The sequence below is a fragment of the Tachypleus tridentatus genome, chromosome 13 (genome assembly GCF_004210375.1).
Source record: "Tachypleus tridentatus isolate NWPU-2018 chromosome 13, ASM421037v1, whole genome shotgun sequence".
NCBI lineage: Eukaryota > Metazoa > Arthropoda > Merostomata > Xiphosura > Limulidae > Tachypleus > Tachypleus tridentatus.
The window spans coordinates 71,766,074-71,784,251 of NC_134837.1; the positions used below are offsets into that span (position 1 = coordinate 71,766,074).

Here is an 18,178-nt window from a genome sequence, read left to right on the forward strand (position 1 = left end):
TCTATAATCCTCGCTGTTAATTATGAAAAATGTTGATATATTCACATTTTTTTCGTCTCTTAAAAATCAAACGACTTTATTCTTATTTGAATAAAGTTTTGGTTTAATTTATTTACTTCATATTGATATTAGATGATTAGGATAACAGTCTGTACATAGGCTCCGTAAATCAGTATTTCTTATTTATAAACAATGATTAAAAGCAAAAAAGTATTTAAACAAGTAATATTATTTTTCTCTGCATGTATGTATAGATGTCAGCAGGGTAGCTGTATCCATTACTTACGTCAGCTTGCCGCATGGCTTCTTGATGCTTGTAAGAAGTGCATTCCATTGTTGAATAACGATCGTGGTTTGTGGAAAGTTAATAGGTTTGTTAAAATTAAAATACTAGAAAATGAAACTGAACATTATTTTAAAAAATTTATGTAGCTTAAAGACTGTTATTGCGACACGTATTACGGACACGCAAGTAGATATTGTTGAAATTCCGTCAAGGGCTAGTTGCTCTGGATTTTGTACAAATTTTAGCACTAGCAGCCCTGTTTTTCGACCTCCAGTTCTTGAACTTCCTTCGTCGGAACGTTTGTTTTCACCGAATGCTATCTGTTGGTACTTGTTTCGTCAGCGAGAATTTAGGGATGATACTGCGTTTGATCTCTGTACCGAGGAATGGCTGGAGTGGGAAAGCAACTATTTGCAACCATATGTTACGACACTTTTAGCAAGTTTCTTTGAGAATAATAAACTAAATGAACAGTTATTTTCAACTTTAATGAATCATTTGCAATATCTGGAGACATTCCTCACGTCTACACCTCATTTTCCTCGCAGCAGTGGAACATCACCAGGACTGGGTGATGTGGTTGTTTGGTCAACTGTATATCCAATAATAACAGATGAGAAACTAGGTGCAGCCACAGTTAAACAATTTTCTTCTCTTTGTAGGTGGTTTGATGAAGTTGGTTTGAACAAAAGTTTTAAAGAAGCAGTGCAGTATGTTTTTGATGGAAAGAAACCAAGTGCTTGTAAGGAAACTTTGATTGTTAAAGACCCTGTTTTACTTAATTTTGCTTTATCTACTCAGAGAGGTAAATTGGTTTCAAAAGTAATTAATTCAAGTGATGTTGAAACAAACACTTCTGAGGTTGAAGATGTTATTAGCCAAGAAGAAGTATTTGTTGTTTTTAACAACTGGTTGAAAGGGAAAAGTTCTATGCCTAAGAAGTCTGAAGAAAAGGTTCCAGTTCTACCCCAAGAAGGTGAAAGAAATATTTTAATAACTAGTGCTTTACCATATGTGAACAATGTTCCTCACTTAGGAAACATCATAGGGGCTGTGCTTAGTGCTGACGTCTTTGCTAGGTATTGTCGGAACAGAAATTATGTGACATTGTATATCTGTGGGACAGACGAGTATGGCACTGCTACAGAAACAAAAGCCTTAGAGGAAGGAGTGACACCTCGGGAAATTTGTGATAAGTACCACAGACTGCACAAAGAGATATACCAGTGGTTTAACATATCATTTGATTACTTTGGAAGAACAACATCTGATTGGCAAATCAGAATTGCACAAGACATCTTTCTAAAGCTCTATGCAAAAAATTACTTGTTAGAAGATACTGTCGAACAGCTATTTTGTGAAAAATGCCACAGATTCCTGGCTGACAGATTTGTGCTTGGTACATGTCCATTTTGTCTATATGATGATGCCCGAGGTGATCAGTGTGACAAATGTGGACGGCTGATTAATGCAGTAGAACTAAAAGAACCCAAATGTAAAGTATGTTCAAGCACTCCCATCTTGAAAACGTCTCATCACTTGTTTATAGATTTGCCTAAACTTCAACCAGAGTTGCGTACTTGGCTTGATAAGAGCTGTGAGAGTGGATATTGGACTAATACAGCTAAGGTTATTACATATTCTTGGCTAAAAGAAGGTCTGAAACCCCGTTGTTTAACTCGGGATTTGAAGTGGGGAATTCCTGTTCCCGTGAAAGGCTATGAAAACAAAGTATTTTACGTTTGGTTTGATGCTCCAATTGGATACTTTTCTATCACTGCTTCTTATACTGATCAGTGGGAAAAGTGGTGGAAACAGCCAGAGAAGGTACAGCTATATCAGTTTATGGCTAAAGATAATGTACCATTTCATAGTATAATTTTTCCTGCATCCATAATTGGGATGGAGGAAAAATTCACCATGGTGAATCACTTGGTTGCTGTTGAATATCTCAATTACGAAAATGACAAATTTTCAAAAAGTAGAGGAATAGGAGTATTTGGTACAGATGCTAAAGAGACTGGAATTCCATCAGATGTTTGGCGTTTTTACCTTCTGAGTCTCCGACCGGAATCCCAGGACTCCTCTTTCAGTTGGAACGAGTTTTTATTGAAAAATAACTCGGAGTTGTTAAACAACTTTGGCAACTTTGTAAACCGAGCACTGATGTTCCTTGCCAATAACTTCAGTTGTGTGATTCCGGAAATGAAAATGAGTGAAGAAGATAAGGTGTTATTAGTACATGTCAATCGAGAATTGCAGAGTTATATCGAGTTGATGGAAAAAGTAAAGCTTCGAGATGCAATTCGTCCAGTGCTCTCTATTAGCCGTTTGGGAAATCAACACATTCAGTCCAACAAGCCTTGGGAACATGTGAAGGGCAGCAAGGAACAAAGAGAACGTGCAGGAACAGTCATGGGTCTCTGTGCTAACATTGCCTGCTTGCTGGCTACTTTAATTGAGCCTTACATGCCAGAGACAAGTGCTAAATTAAAACAGCAGCTAAACACAACTTCAGAGTGTCACGTTGTTACTTCCTTTTTTACTTGCTGTTTACCACCAGGACACAGAATCAATCATCCTGAACCACTTTTCAAAAAACTTGAACCAAGTTTTATTGAAGACATGAAGATAAGATTTTCAAGTAACCAAAAACCCAAAGAGAAATCACCATCAAAGAAAATACTAAGCAAAGGTGGTAAGCCTATATCTGTTATAGAACCAAGTGCTCATGTGAAATAATGCAGTCAACCAAACATCTTTAGAACATTTAGCAGATCTTGTGACTAAGCAAGGAAATCTAGTTAGAGATTTGAAAAGTAAGGAGGCTGAAAAAGCAGAAATTGAGAAGGAAGTTCAAAATCTTCTGGAGTTAAAAAGACGGTTGGCTTTAGCTTCAGGGAAAGATCCTAATGAAGTAACTAGACAACAGAAGAAAAAGAAGGGAAAGAAATAACATAAGAATGAATAAACAAACCTAATTGGATGGAATGATATTAAAATAATTTGATTCTTCAGAGATGCCAAGAACTTTACTTGAACAAATTTAATTTAAATGCATAAAAAACCATCAACTGGCTTTCTTGGATAATTTATGTTTAATGTAATTAAACTAATATTAACATGAATGTGTAATGTATGAAAACTTAAAAAAATATTTAACTTTGTAAGCTTGTGACATTTCTGTGAATTGGTATAATAGATATTCTGTTCCTTACAAATACAGTAGGTTGATGTTATTAAAGATGAAAAATATATATATATATCTATTAAGTAATAAACATAACATTTCCTCAGATGCAGATGTGGCTTGTCTGTTAACTATGTAATTTTAGTTAACTCCAGTTTTATGTGACTTTACATTTTTAATATTTCTAATTTTTTGTAATATTTAACTGAATATAAAAATACCAATATGATGATGTTCTAAGTTGGTTATTATAAACAATGTACTTAAAACGAAAGTTACCATCACATTCCAAGTAATTTACCTGTTTGATTACTAATTTTAGAGAAATTTTCCAACCTTATTTGGACCTGCACAATTTTTTTTAGTCATCTTTAATGAAAAACAAAATTCAAATTCATACTACGAATTCAACCTGTACAGTCGTTAACTTCAGTCTTAAATGTTTTCTGTTCTGCACTATTTTTTTGAAATGCAAGAGGAAGAAGAGTTGATACGTCATTTTACATTAGGTAAAATCTCGAGCTTTGGTCCTAAGCTTTAAGTACACAGAGGTACGATCTTCATATTTAGGTATAACTCAGATATTGTAAACTTTTTAAACTACATTTTTAATTACTGGTCATTAATAGTTTGGCAGTGTTGTATAGTACTAATGTCTACAATATAACAAAATGAAGTAATCATTTTTCAGTTGTCTTTTATAAGGCAAAACAACTTGAGGACAATTACTAGTTTATCTAGCAAATAAGGGACAAGAGTTGATGAAGCAATACTTTATTTTTCAGCCACATGTATGTTATTTTAAAGCAGATGAAAGTAGCTGACCATTGGAGATCATCTCTGTATAAACTTAGCACTTTACATCCATATATATCTCAAATACTTAAGATAATTTAAACTTGTAGAACAAGCTAACTGTTCCACAAGTTTAATAAAACTAGAAAGAATTCAGCTTAGAAGAGAATTTGTATCTTAGTGATCCTGAGCTTAAATTGATTACTTTTAATATTTTAAGTATCTGTTTCATGCCACCTTTCAAACAGAATAACATTACTTCTAGACTTCAAACACCAGAGAGAACAATATATTTTAGTATGTAACACTGTTAGTCTTCCAGGGTCTTCATGAACTCCAATTAATTTTTAAACATCAGCACTGACAAATGGAAGCACATGCCCATTTGTTCTCAGCAGCTCCAGTATTCAGCTAGTTGGTGTTGAATTGTTACACTTAGTTTAGATGGTAAAAAAGAAATAAGATGTAATATACAGTCTACATTTATCAATCACTAGTGTGGTTCTTTCAGAAATTTTTTTAAATTTTTATTTACGAAGACCAGTGAAGTGTTAAAGGTTTGAAAACATAGGGTAAGAGTATGGCCTCATTAAATGCAATTCTTCTGCTGTGAAATAAACTAGTAGTAGTTTAAACACAGAAGTTGTGAAATTTGTTTTATTACCTTTCTTCAAAAATTCCCAATAGTTTTACCAGGTTTTTAAATCTTAACACTCTTAGATGAGTCAGTTAATTTTTATGTTTATTATGTAAGAAATCTATGTATATTTTCTGTTTGTATACTTATTATTGCTTCTTTCAAGTGTTCCAATACAGCTATGATAAAAATTGGTGTTTGTAAAACAAAAAATGTGATATACAAAGTTTTTCTTTATAGCTCAAAGCTATTGAGATTGACTTCTAGTTTTTAAAAATAGCACGACTAAATCTTTTATCGAGTGTTTATGAGCATTAGGCATTAAAAAAACGTACACTGAATGATACTCTGTTTGGTTGAAGTTTATTTGATTTTTAGCCCTAAGGACACAGACTTGTGTAATATAATTCAATATATAGAAACAAGAGAGGAAATTAACATATTGAAATACCAAATTACCAAACTTTTGGCACTACAAAATGAAATTCTTAGTAATTTATTAAGAACACAAAAAACACAAGTTTAACTAGAAAACATGACCAACACTTCTGTTAAGATAAGAACACAGTTGCTGTGTCCAGAAAACTTGTACAAACGTGTTAGTCTCTACTATATTGCAGAAGAGAACTGTATCCACATTCACAAAAAACACTGATTGATAAAGACTCATTTAATAAACATGTATATGCAATAAGACTACACCCATAGTTACAATCACATTTTCACCCCAGAAATGGCTAAGCACTAGCCTATTTTCCTGATCAGCATCCATTTTAATGTTTACTAAATCAGGTTCTGTTGGAGATTGAACAGTGGTTTCCCACACAATGTAAGACTTGCATAATTTCAAGTTCAAAAAATTTTCCGTTTCTTACAAACTTTCCTGTTTTTCATTTGTTATTTTATTTTTTTGGTTTCAAAGATGTATGCACTGCTTGCTCTACTTAAAATAGAGAGTATGATTTTTTACAACGAAGAAAATTCGTATTTTTAATTGAACCATATGACAAAATGAAATGTGGTTTTACAACTTGTACACTAATTTGTTTCAGCAAAGTCAAAAATGAGTTAACTGCACTGTATTAGTATTAACTCAGAATTTAAGAATTTGAAATATTTAAGCTTCTGATATGGCAAGAAAAACATCCTTCATAATATTCTGTGATTTTTTTACCATATTCTGACACCTTAGCTGATGTCGTGTTAAAAAGTTCAAGATGAAATAAAAGTTTTGAGTCATTACCATAATGTACATTTTCAAAATAAAACATTATCTTGGAACATTAATTCTTAAGATTTTTCTCAAAAATAGTGCAGGTTTTCTGTGAGGAACAAAATGTTTGAATATATTGTATTTACATTAATCAGTGAAATATTATGTCAACTATCCAATCCAACTTCCTTCTTAAATAATAATAATAATACATTCATATTCTTAAGAATTCTGTAGTAGCTTTACTTTTTATAAGGTATGTTATACACAAACAAAAAATTCACAAAGAAACAGCACACAAAATTGTTTTTAACTTACCATTACTGAGATTAACCATGTAGTAGTTATAAGATTTTACAAAAAAAACCTAAACTTATTTGTGTGTGTTTAATTTTTGAGTGTTCTGTAATCATCCATAGTACATATTAGAAAGAATTGCATTAAATAGTTGCAACCTGAGTAAAATATGAAAGGTTATACAGCAGGTTCATTACTACAGACAAAAAAGAACTTTGTCTCAGTTATGACACCAAGATGCTTTTGTTATTGTTATCATAAACTCAGATCATTGTTCATATAGCTGTTTTTGTCCCTGGTTAAAAAACAAAAGTTGGTATATATCAGAAATAGAAGAGAACTTACACATCACATTTTAAATGACCAACATGGGAAACAAAGACAAAAGTACTGTATCAAAACTCATATTTACCTCTTGCACTCAATCTCTTGTAAGTTGTCCAGTGAAAATGAAAATAATGTGATTCAACTTACAGAGTAAAGAAGCCTCGTACACTACCAAATTATTGAGATGAGTATTATAGTGTGATAAACCTTTTCATGTGATTACCATAAAAAATACGATAATAATAAGTAGTGAACGCCAGAGGCTTCTCAGATTATATGCTCTCCCCCCAATGTATTTTAAATACCTGATAACCATAACTTCAAACACAGTTAAAGAATATTACAGTAGGAATGTCAGCAAAAATTAAACAAACATTTTTCACTTTGAACTATTACCTAAAAGGATGTCTCAAAGAGAAGGAATTGTTAATACCAAGCTAACTGATAAAATATTCACTAAGCAAGTTTTACACCTGTTGTTTTTACACACTCCTTACATCCACATACACAGTAAAGCAACCAATGAGAATTTTAAGGGAGATGCAATATATATATATATATATATATATATATTTTTTTTTTTTTTGCAAAGATCAAACATAAGAAAAAGCCAAAGTGATACTAGACCCAGAAAAGTAAAAAAGATTATGCAACACTATTTAGGAAACAAAAACCACTTTTGTTATCAAGAGGGTTTGGGGCTAAAATACCTCTGAAATTGTCATTATTCTGAGATATAATCATAACGGCTCTGAAAACTTCAGTAAAAAGCAAAACAAATGCTAGACTTTTGTAGAAGTTCTAAATTTAATAATTAATATCTTGCAAACAAAAGTACATATTAACAGTTTTAATAGTCATAAGTTAACCAAGAAATATACAACACTTGGACTGTCTTGTTTATTCTTCAACCAAGTGAGCATGGTATCAAAGTTGTCTTGAAGCTTTACCAGGCACCACTAAAAACAACCAGTTTCTGTGCTACTCACTATAAAAAGACTACAGCCAATGGCACTGAACCTTAGATTTGTTGTTTAGTTAATAAAAGAAGAAGTGCTTTCACATAAAACGTTTGTATAAAATGACCCAAACGTACTATAAAAAGAACACAAAATTAATGTACACAATCAAAACCTTATGCAGATGAGCAACTATTTTTTAAATTTATTTTCTTATCAGGGCATGTGGGCACCATACGCTTGGATTGAAATCTTCTAAATAGTGGTGCATGGTGCCACCATGTGACTTATCTACTATGGTATCACAGTTGTCTGTAACTTAACCTTGTTATCTTGACGAGGCAATAACAGTACTTTACATCCTTGCTGCACGTTGCTGTATCACCTAGATAAACAAGAAGAAAGATCTTAAACCAAGTCAATGTGAAATTTTCAATTTCATAGAAGTTGTCACACCTTGTGGCTAACTACGGAAGTTTAAAAACAGAGCCTGATGTGCATGTCATCAGTCACTGTATAGTTATATAATTATCCTCTGCAACTTCTATGTTAAAGTTAGTTTAAAAATGAATCTCAGAATATTCAAAATTACTTTTGAATAACCTTTTAAACTGTTAAATGTATTTATCTAAAAACGAAGATATGCCTTTTAGAACTTTGTTTAACAGGTTTAGAGATTTTCAACCAGAAATGAAGTGACTCTCTTTCAGGTCAGTCACACTAGTCGCAAGAAGTAAAAACAATAAACACTGACAGGCCACTTAATGTCATATTGCTCAGATGGATAAAGAAAAATATCAATGAACTGATTCATTACATCAAGTAACATTTTAGGGGTATGTCATATTGAAATACTTGGAGTAAAAAAAAAAATGCACTGACAGACCCCTAAGATGTCACACTGACATACCTGAGTAACAAAAAAAAAAAAAACACTGACAGATTACTAAGTGTAATATTGACATACTTGGAGTTAAGACATCAACCACTATATTTTAACTTTACTATTATGTATCTTTTGTTTTACTTTATTATCATTACTTTAAAACTTAGTACCCAATATGCACATAAGATGATTTTAATAATTTCTGCTAACATTATACATTTGGTTGGTTTCCCACTGACTTTCTTCCCTTTAATAATAATAATAATAATTTGATTTAAGAAGTATCTGTCCTTTCCACTTCTTAAATTACATGAAAAATTTCCCAAGCCAAAATGTTTCTTTTTTTTCACATGCCACATTATACACTAGATATTGTTATAGCATATTTTTTTCTCTTGGCAGGTTCTTCTAGATTATTCAATACAAAACGACATGAGATCCATTCCACGTAACAACAGCAATTTAATTTACTTCTGCAAAAATGTTGTATACAAGATATGTTTACTAGTAGGCCTATTTTTACAAATAATTTCTCAACCAAAATTCCAAATTAATGTATGCCTAATACACAAATACTATTCAATTACTTGTAAAGTTTCTTACTCATCCATCAAAATATGCAGATCGAATCACTCATAAACAGATTAAATCTGAATCTGAACTAATTAACTAATTTATTAAGTCTGGCATATTTATACTGTCCTCTGTTTCACATATAATGGATATCATCCAAAACCCAATTTTTCATAAAACTTCTAAGATTCACATGATCATTAAGCCTTGTCAAGTAATTCCCTCTAGTAAATAAAACATTAAAATAATAAAACTATCTTATTACAATACTTTATATTAAATATCATAGTAATAGCATAAAAAGTAATACAATCTATGCAACTGAAAAATTACCAGTTGTTTAGTAGGTCTATTTGTTAAAGAAAAAATCATTTAGAAAAGCTAAAAATACAAAATGCAGAAACATTAATTTGTATTAATTGACTACTATTACAACTTTAAGCCTAGGCATATCTACAGTAATAACACAGCATTTAATGATAACAAGGAGATCTCTTGCATCGACTAGGCTGCCCCATCTATATAATTACTGAAATAAACAACACACAACCAGCCCTTATAACCAAAATATTTATCAAATCTTCCTTTAAATTTAGTGTTTCCATCACATCTAAAGGCAAACCATTCCAAATTCCAAATACCTGTCAATATTTATAGTACATAGTCATACCATCTCACCATTATGTACATAAAAAGATGACACACTGATACTATCAGTTCACTTAACAATCTTAAACACTTCAATCAAATTACCTCTAACTCTTTTGATTTTTTTAAAGATATAACAATTTCTTAAGCTGTCCTTTTATGAGAACCATACCATCTCATACCCCATCCTAGAAGCTTCCTTTGAATTCACCCTTTCCAAGAATTCAATGTCCTTTCTAAGATAAGGAACCTATGACTGAACACAATACTCCAAATGTGACCTAACAAGTAACTTATTCAATTAAATTATATCATCTTCAGACTTATATCCAATATTTTTCTAGCTATAAACTAAAATAATATTTTCTTTACCACTAACAACAGTACACTGCTTGAATGGCATAAGGTGCTGAACAACTAACACACTGACATAATTTTCCTTCATAACACTTAAGTTTTTTCCTATCAAAATTATGATAACCCACATACATTTATTATGATTAAAACCCATCTGCTACTTATTTCCCAACTCACCAAATTATCTAAATCCTTTTGTAAAGCAGCAACATTGTCCTTAGAGCCAGCAATACCTAGGACCTTAATATTATTTGCAAATGTTAGTAAATATACTGACCACTCTTTCACCTATATCACTGATGTAAATAAAAAAAGCAAAGGTCCTAACACTGAGCCATGAGGTACCACACTTCTGACATTAATCCAGTTTGACTGAATTATATGTATAACAACTCTGTGCTTTCTTCCATCTAGTTACTCTTCTGTCCAATGAGCAAATTGATTCCTCAGATCAACAAAGATAATTTTTCCCTAAGTAAACCTTTTATAATAATAGGCCTTGAAACCTAAAAGTATGAAATCTTAAGTGATCTTGGTAAAAATTTCATAATTTACAAATATCAGATTTTAATGATTAAAAACAAATATCTTATTAAATATGAAATTCCAGGAATTTTTCTCTATAATAAAAACAAATATCTGTAATGAAATGATAACTAAATGCTAAGCCTATTATTCATAAAAATTATTCTTGCGTCTTAGGCCTAGACAGTATTTATAAGAATATATGCCTAATATGGCTGAACAGATAATAGAATATACCCAGTGTGAATTTCAAAAATACTTATATTATAAAACCAATTATTCTGAAGTTATTATCTGCAAGTTAAAATCTTCCATAATGGTCTACATGACCAAACCTAGTAACCTATCACAAAACTTGATCTCTGAATTATAAAACTAAGTCTATATTTTATCTCAAAGTTTTAGGCCTTAGTAGCATTCAATGGAATATAAGCTTTAACTATCTGAATCTAGACTATGCTTGTTATAGAATTAAAAAGAAATGTTTAAAGAATATTAAACCTTGTAGACAATTAAAGCCATATTATGCTACAAATAATCACTAAGCCTATGTCTAGTATTACCAAATGACTATACAGTTGTACCATATATCTGTATTAAACCAACATGAATATTTATAAGAAATTAATGAGAATATTAATCCAATTCCTAAATATGATAAAAAAATTAAATCACTTAGCTCTCACAAACATTTTTATTCCTACCAACAAAATATTCCTTTAAAAAAAACTGAAAATAACCCAGAATATAATTTTTGCAACAAAACACTTTGGTTAATACACAGTTTCTTTATATTAAAAGTTCAATAATAATCATTTCTTACTTTGGCACGATCTGTGGGTTCAAAATCACGTTCTGAAGAATTCAAAGTTAATCCTGGGTATTCTCTAGAAACCACACATAGAAATTCTGCATGGTCATCATTGCCATAGTTGTAGGATGATCCAATGTTTATAAGCTAAAAAATACAAACAAAACTTTTGACACCAACTTTATATGAAATAAGTTTTACAAGTCCATTAGCTGAGTATCTATCTAGTCATTTAGTGTTAAGAATACAAGTTTGTTCTTATATTTCTTAGTTTTTCCTAGAAGTAGGTATAAATTTACAAGGTTGGTTCTAAAAACTATACAAATTTTACTTTTTAGGTTTTTCTATAATTTTAAACATGACTTCTTACCAGCTTGAGGATACAAATGTTATTTGTGTATTTTGTTTAGTTATAAATGATTAGTTATTGAAATTTTAAATATACTATGATTTCAAAACTGTTTTAAAAATATTGTATTCTCAAATATAAATGTGAATTAAGGAAACCATTTAATTATTACTTCACATATTTAATGAGATTTATGGCCAAACTTAGCCTTTTTCTACTCATATTTATTACACAAATATTAGTTTATTTACTAAAAATTCAGTTACTGTTTTTAGTTTTACCACCTCTCTGCATGTTTATATAGTTATTTTTAAGAAAATTGATTATATTGTAATTTTTTTCTAAGCTTACCATGCAAAAACAATCTAGATATCTACAGTGTCATACACCTACTAAAGGTTTAAATAGTATCAGTTCCTTCCAACCACATTACCTGTTCAAATCTCCATCCATCAGACATTGTGGATACCATTTGTGTAAGTTCATCTTCGTGACACTGAAGAACTCTGTACACATGCTTATTAGAATCCTAGAGAAAGAGAGACAACAGACCTGATAATAAGGCCACATACATAATTGTAATTTACAATGTCAAACACACTCTTACCTCTTCAAAAAATGTATTTATTGTAACACATGTTGAAACTTTAACACGACAGATATTTACATTCAGGATGTGCAAAAATATTAATAAAAATTAGGGTATCCAAATGATGAATGTATATACTCTAATTATGGCAAGTTTTCTGATATAGCACACTCCTAGTTAGACAGAGTTAAATTTCATATGTTATCTATGTAGGTATCTTGCTTTGATTAAAAGTTACTGATACTGACAGTATTATAGTAGGACAGTACAACATGAAAATGTTTTAACATTCATACTTAAACCTTGTTTATATTTCCAATAAAAAACGATTACACTAGACTGTAGACAATGTATCTAAATTTTTTTTACTTATATCAGTACAGATTTCAAATTAATGGCACATGAAATAAAAATCTACAATGAAGAAATTAAAAATAATATGAAAAAAACTGTTGCACATGAATGTGTTTGTTTGTTTTTGAATTTTTGTGCAAAGCCACATGAGGTCTATCTGTGCTAGCTGTCCCTAATTTAGCAGTGTAGGACTTGAAGGAAGGCAGCTAGTCATCACCACCCACCTCCAACTCTTGGAATATTTTTAAATCAATGAATAATGGGATTGACTGTCACATTATAATGCCCCACAGCTAAAATAGTGAACATGTTTGGTGAAATGGGGATTCAAACCCGAGACCCTCAAATTATGAGTCGAGCACCTTAACCACCTAGCCATGCCAGGCCCACATTAATGTAATTTTTATCATGAATATTAGGTCTATTTCTCACTGCATTTAAAACCTTAACATTACACTGTTTGTTACATTGTTATAACCCATTAAGTTCAAAGTCAACCATGAAAGGTTTACTTAAGGTTAAAACCAAAGAATGAAATCAATGTTTCTTGATTCTATTCACAGTTTTGATTTATTAATAAGTTGAGTGGCAAAGCAATTGTATAAAAGTAGTTATACCCATCATTAAAAAAATACACTAACTGAAACACTATATTTCAACAATAATTTTAAAAACTTGTGTATTTTCTAAACCTTTATAAAATCTGTATTATTAAATATCTCAATTGTTTTGAACATTTACAATATTTTACCTTTGCCAGGCTTGCATTTCTTTCCTGTATTCTGTTTTTGACAAGTTTGATTAAATCTGTGATGTTATAAAATTCAGCCTCCTCTAGAACTCCTACAAAATAATTTTGTATAAACATTTTAATCAGACAACACTCAAATACGAAAACTACACTGGGAAATATGCACCGAGGCATTTTGTCAGAGTATCTTTAGAACTCTTTAAACATTAATGCACTTTAAAAATAGATTCTAGGTAAAGATTCATGATGTCCAAAAATATTAATAAAAATTAGGGTACCCAAATGATGAATTTATATACTTTAATATAACAGTATTACAGTACATAATAAATTACATCTATAATCTGGAAGTGTACATGTTTATATTTGCAAATGATTTTCAACAAATTATAGTAAAGTTAGCACAAAATTCAATCTCATAGCACCTTAGCACTGGCATAGTCAGCTGCCTGAACAATCACCTATTACTTCGTCCATCACTAGGAAAGAAATACTTTTGTATCTACTAACTTACATTTGCAGTAAACATCAAACAATTCTCAATATCTGACAGTTACTTTGTAAGTTTTAAAAGTGATTTAAAACGACAATCAAAACAAAACTTTCTAAGTGTATACGGTGAATATTAATTTAAAAAATATGTTTTATTTGGTATATACAGTATGTTTAAGGCATTCATCTTAGTATATTTTTACAAAAACACTTTTCAAAATATACATACAAATTCTTTTAACAATTAACTTTGCAAGGTACCCAAAGCAATTATACAATGTCATTTTTTTTCTCTCTTACCTTCTTCTGCAAGACCTTTGTCAATGACTAGCTTTCCGTGTCGCATGTAATTAAGAACGGGCCCAAAATAACTCGGATCTCTATCAATTAGGTAAGCACCTGTATCATCCTAAGCCAAAACATAATTGAGCTTAAAAAAATGTAACTTAAGTCAAATTATCAAAGTTTAAAGAAAAATGAACATAGGCAAACTTTAAGATTCCATAATGTTTTGTATAAACAAGATCTACGACATGTGGTAGCATTCTGATACAGGTTTTAAAAACCATAATAAAACAGAAAAATGGTTTCAAATAACTGAAAAAAGCAACAACAATGATAGCAGCAGAAGTCCTGAAAATGGACAGAATTTATAAATGAATGACAACTAACCATGGTAACTTTGAGTTACAGATACCACATGAACTTGGGTCATTCCCAAACTTTATAGAACTTTCTGAATGTACACATAAGACACTAGACAACTAAACAGTAATTGGTGTTCATGGCCAGAGGTATAAAGTGACACTAAACCTAATACATTAAGCCTCATCATTGTTTGGACAATAATTTCAAAGGACATTCAGAGATGTGTATACTTTCTTTTACTGGTCCTTGACCTCTATCAAAAGATTAACTCTATGCTGTCTTACTGCTGAAAAGAAACAGGTAACAGAAGTTACTGTCAGAGTGAGAAATGGAAAAATAAGTTTTCCACAATATTAGAGTATAATAAATATCTTTGAAACAACAGAGACAGTGTATATATTCATTATCTACAAGAATCAACTGTGAGGAACATATGAAAATTAAAATATTAAGACTCCTAGAGAAGCAACACTATCATACTGAAGGACTTCCATGAACTGTTTTGTATGCTACAAGAATAGACATAATTTACTTCAAGAAGTCCAAGCTCTTTAAGAGAAGACAAATGTTTTTGTGTGTAGGGATGTTTCCTACACTTTTGTTAGGTTACAATAACAACAGACAACAAGCTACTTCACTATCACACACAGTTACATTTTTAACAAACACTAAGTGAGATTACAAAGCACAAGTTCTTATGGTATTCAACAGAATGTTCTAGACATTATTTTTATTGCACAATTATGGTAAGGTTTACAAATCTATTACATGTAATAACACTGAACTAACATTATGTTATTGTTATGAACAATATATTAATTGATTTGATATGTACCATGTTGGTACACTGAGCATCTGCTTGTAATGTTAAATAATACTCTAAACACAGAACAAGTACATGATTTCATGGTGTACTACATTTTTAATTGTAAAGCACAATGTTTTAACTCAATATGTATGAAATATTATCACTGCAAGACTGAAAATTATTTCTATCATGGTACTCTTTCTTGGCCCATTAAAGGTTTCCAGTACGAGTTTAATTGTATTTAATTTGTTGCACAACCTGCCTAATACTGCCTCCAAGTTTTATTCTGTACTCATTAAGGAAATGTATTTGGGTTAACATATGGACATGGGATTTTCAAGGCTGTCATTGCACAAACACTCTTGAGGGGAAAAGTAAAATGTTATGCCCACTTATCATTAATTTTTAAACATTATTTACACACTGTTATCAATGATTTACAACTACAATGCACAACCTTTTATGATATTGAGTCAGAAAAAGATTAATCCAATTAAAATTTACTATAAATTACTGTATCATTATGAGCATAGCATTACGTACAATTATACTTCATTTAAATTATTACTAGTAGTGACAGTATCAGTAGTTATAAACATCAATTTTAATTACATGTAACACCATAATCTACATTTAAAAGTCGATTCTTTAAGATTTTATTACTTTCAGATTTAAATTATTTTATTCTTTGCGTTTCTTCTTCTGCATTCTTTAAACTGCTTTAAAATTTTAATATTTTGTTAGACGTTGTTAATAAAAAAAAATAGTGATTCGATTCCCTGTATTCTGCCTTTATCTTACTACTTTACTAGGCGAACATACCTTATCAGAATGAAGATCTGGGTCCTCCTGGCAAAGACGATATAAAAACGATTTCGGATCTCTACATAAAGTAGTTTTCGTAGTCAAAAAGTAAGTACCTCCCACATTAAGTTTTACCCACTGATTGTTCCGGGAAATTTTAGAATTTGTGCTATTAGAGCTTGAATCTCCGTCTTGATTCCCACCCTGCATCGTACTACTATCAATGCTATTCACATGTCTGGTGGCCATAATTGTGTACTAATTTCCTTGAAACCAAACACGATCCAACCTGACTGCCAGTATATTGAGTACAAAAGAAATTAAAGAATAACATTTAAAAGGAATATTTTTGTAAAACGTGAAGTTTAAATTTCGACACTTTTCATTCCAGATATTAATTTTTAAAACGATTAAATAAGCAGACACAATTAACTCAGTAAGTTAGCAGTTACCTCAGCTTATAAAAAAATTGAAATAATTTATTATTTTTGTGTTTTATAGTGATCTTCAAACACAAATAAACAAAACTGTGTTGTTTTTAAATTAAATTAAGTTTATTCGCATTTGGTATATTAATGTAATAATAAGATAATCAACGTAGGTTGAGTGAAACGATCCCCGCTAGTACAGCGATAAATCTACAGATTTACAACGTTAAAATCAGGGGTTCGATTCCCCTCGCTAGGCTCAGCAGATAGTCCGATGTGGCTTTGCTAAAAAAGAAAATACAAACACTTGACATGAAACAATCTTTGAGATATATTTTCAATACAGGCACCCACCTATTCAATTTACAGATTCAGCGACATATTTTTTAATTTAGTGATATAAAGTCTAGTTTGATTTATAATAAAATCAAACGCTAAATACACTAAACAGCAGTAATTTGACGGACTTAAAACGTTAAAATATGGGGTTCAATTCTCTGCGACGGACACAACAGACAGCACAATGTGTTTTTTGATATAAAACAAACAATCTAAACATATATTGCTATAATAACTTAAAGGAAATAAAAACGCAATAATAAAAACAACTAATTCGAAAGTTTATTAAAAATTACTCATTTCTGTGCGAGTATTTCAAGGATAAAAAACAACAAACAAATGATATTCATATGGTATGAGATGCGGACAGATCATGCATATACTGCATTCTTTTATTAATACAATAATTATTTACCGTTTTTTCGTTTAGTTTGAATCTATACAAATTCTGTACGAACACGTAGTAAGAAAAAACATTGTTGATTGACCTTCGTTCTTATTCCTTTTCTTTCATTGTTATTCTCTAGTACACAATACTTAGTTTGTTTGCAGGGATATTGGTGCAACTTAACACACTGTTTAAAACAGATCAGTAGCAGCGATGTTCTTTACTGGCCGAGTAGATGATATCTAGATGTCTCATTCTTTGCTATGTTGTAAGAATATGACCAGTTACATGACGACATACATCATTTTGTGTAAATTAACTTTTTATGCTAATACAGAACATTCGATTCGCATAACTCAGGTTTCTAAAGTAAGCCAGGTGACAGGAAAACGTTTCATTGAGACCATTTTAAGTTAATAAGTATATTTATTGTTATTGAAAAAATATATATTCTGTATGTGCAGCAAGAGCATTTCCAAAATATCCGTTGGATCTTCATCTATCACATGTAGTCTTTGCTCTGATAAATTTTAGATCATTTTTGTATAGTTTGGGTTTACGTCCTTGATCACTTCCGTGTCAATAATGTAAGTTTCACGAACAAGATCTTGCATATAGCACTGGGTGAAACGTGAAACAAAGCTATAGGATATTAATAGAAGTAGCTTAAACTTTGATTTCTAATTTATGGCCCGGCAAGGCCAAGCGTGTTAAGGCGTGCGAC

The 18,178-nt window shown here is 30.8% G+C and overlaps 2 protein-coding genes across 2 annotated transcripts; one reads left to right on the forward strand and one right to left on the reverse strand.

Annotated features, from left to right (window-relative positions):
- The first annotated feature begins 261 nt into the window (after window positions 1-261).
- On the forward strand, window positions 262-3,375 carry MetRS (methionyl-tRNA synthetase 1). Its single transcript, XM_076483194.1, is given in 2 exon segments — window positions 262-3,021; window positions 3,023-3,375. Coding segments are annotated over 2 exon segments (2,844 nt in total). The 5' UTR covers window positions 262-397; the 3' UTR covers window positions 3,243-3,375.
- Window positions 3,376-5,252: 1,877 nt separating this feature from the next.
- On the reverse strand, window positions 5,253-16,754 carry LOC143240558 (BTB/POZ domain-containing protein KCTD5-like). Its single transcript, XM_076483195.1, has 6 exons — window positions 16,318-16,754; window positions 14,340-14,448; window positions 13,548-13,639; window positions 12,287-12,382; window positions 11,517-11,651; window positions 5,253-8,089 (listed from the first exon to the last, which is right to left on the reverse strand). The coding sequence occupies exons 1-6, from the start codon at window positions 16,546-16,548 to the stop codon at window positions 8,060-8,062; spliced, it is 693 nt and encodes a 230-aa protein (XP_076339310.1). The 5' UTR covers window positions 16,549-16,754; the 3' UTR covers window positions 5,253-8,059.
- Between the last annotated feature and the right edge of the window lie 1,424 nt (window positions 16,755-18,178).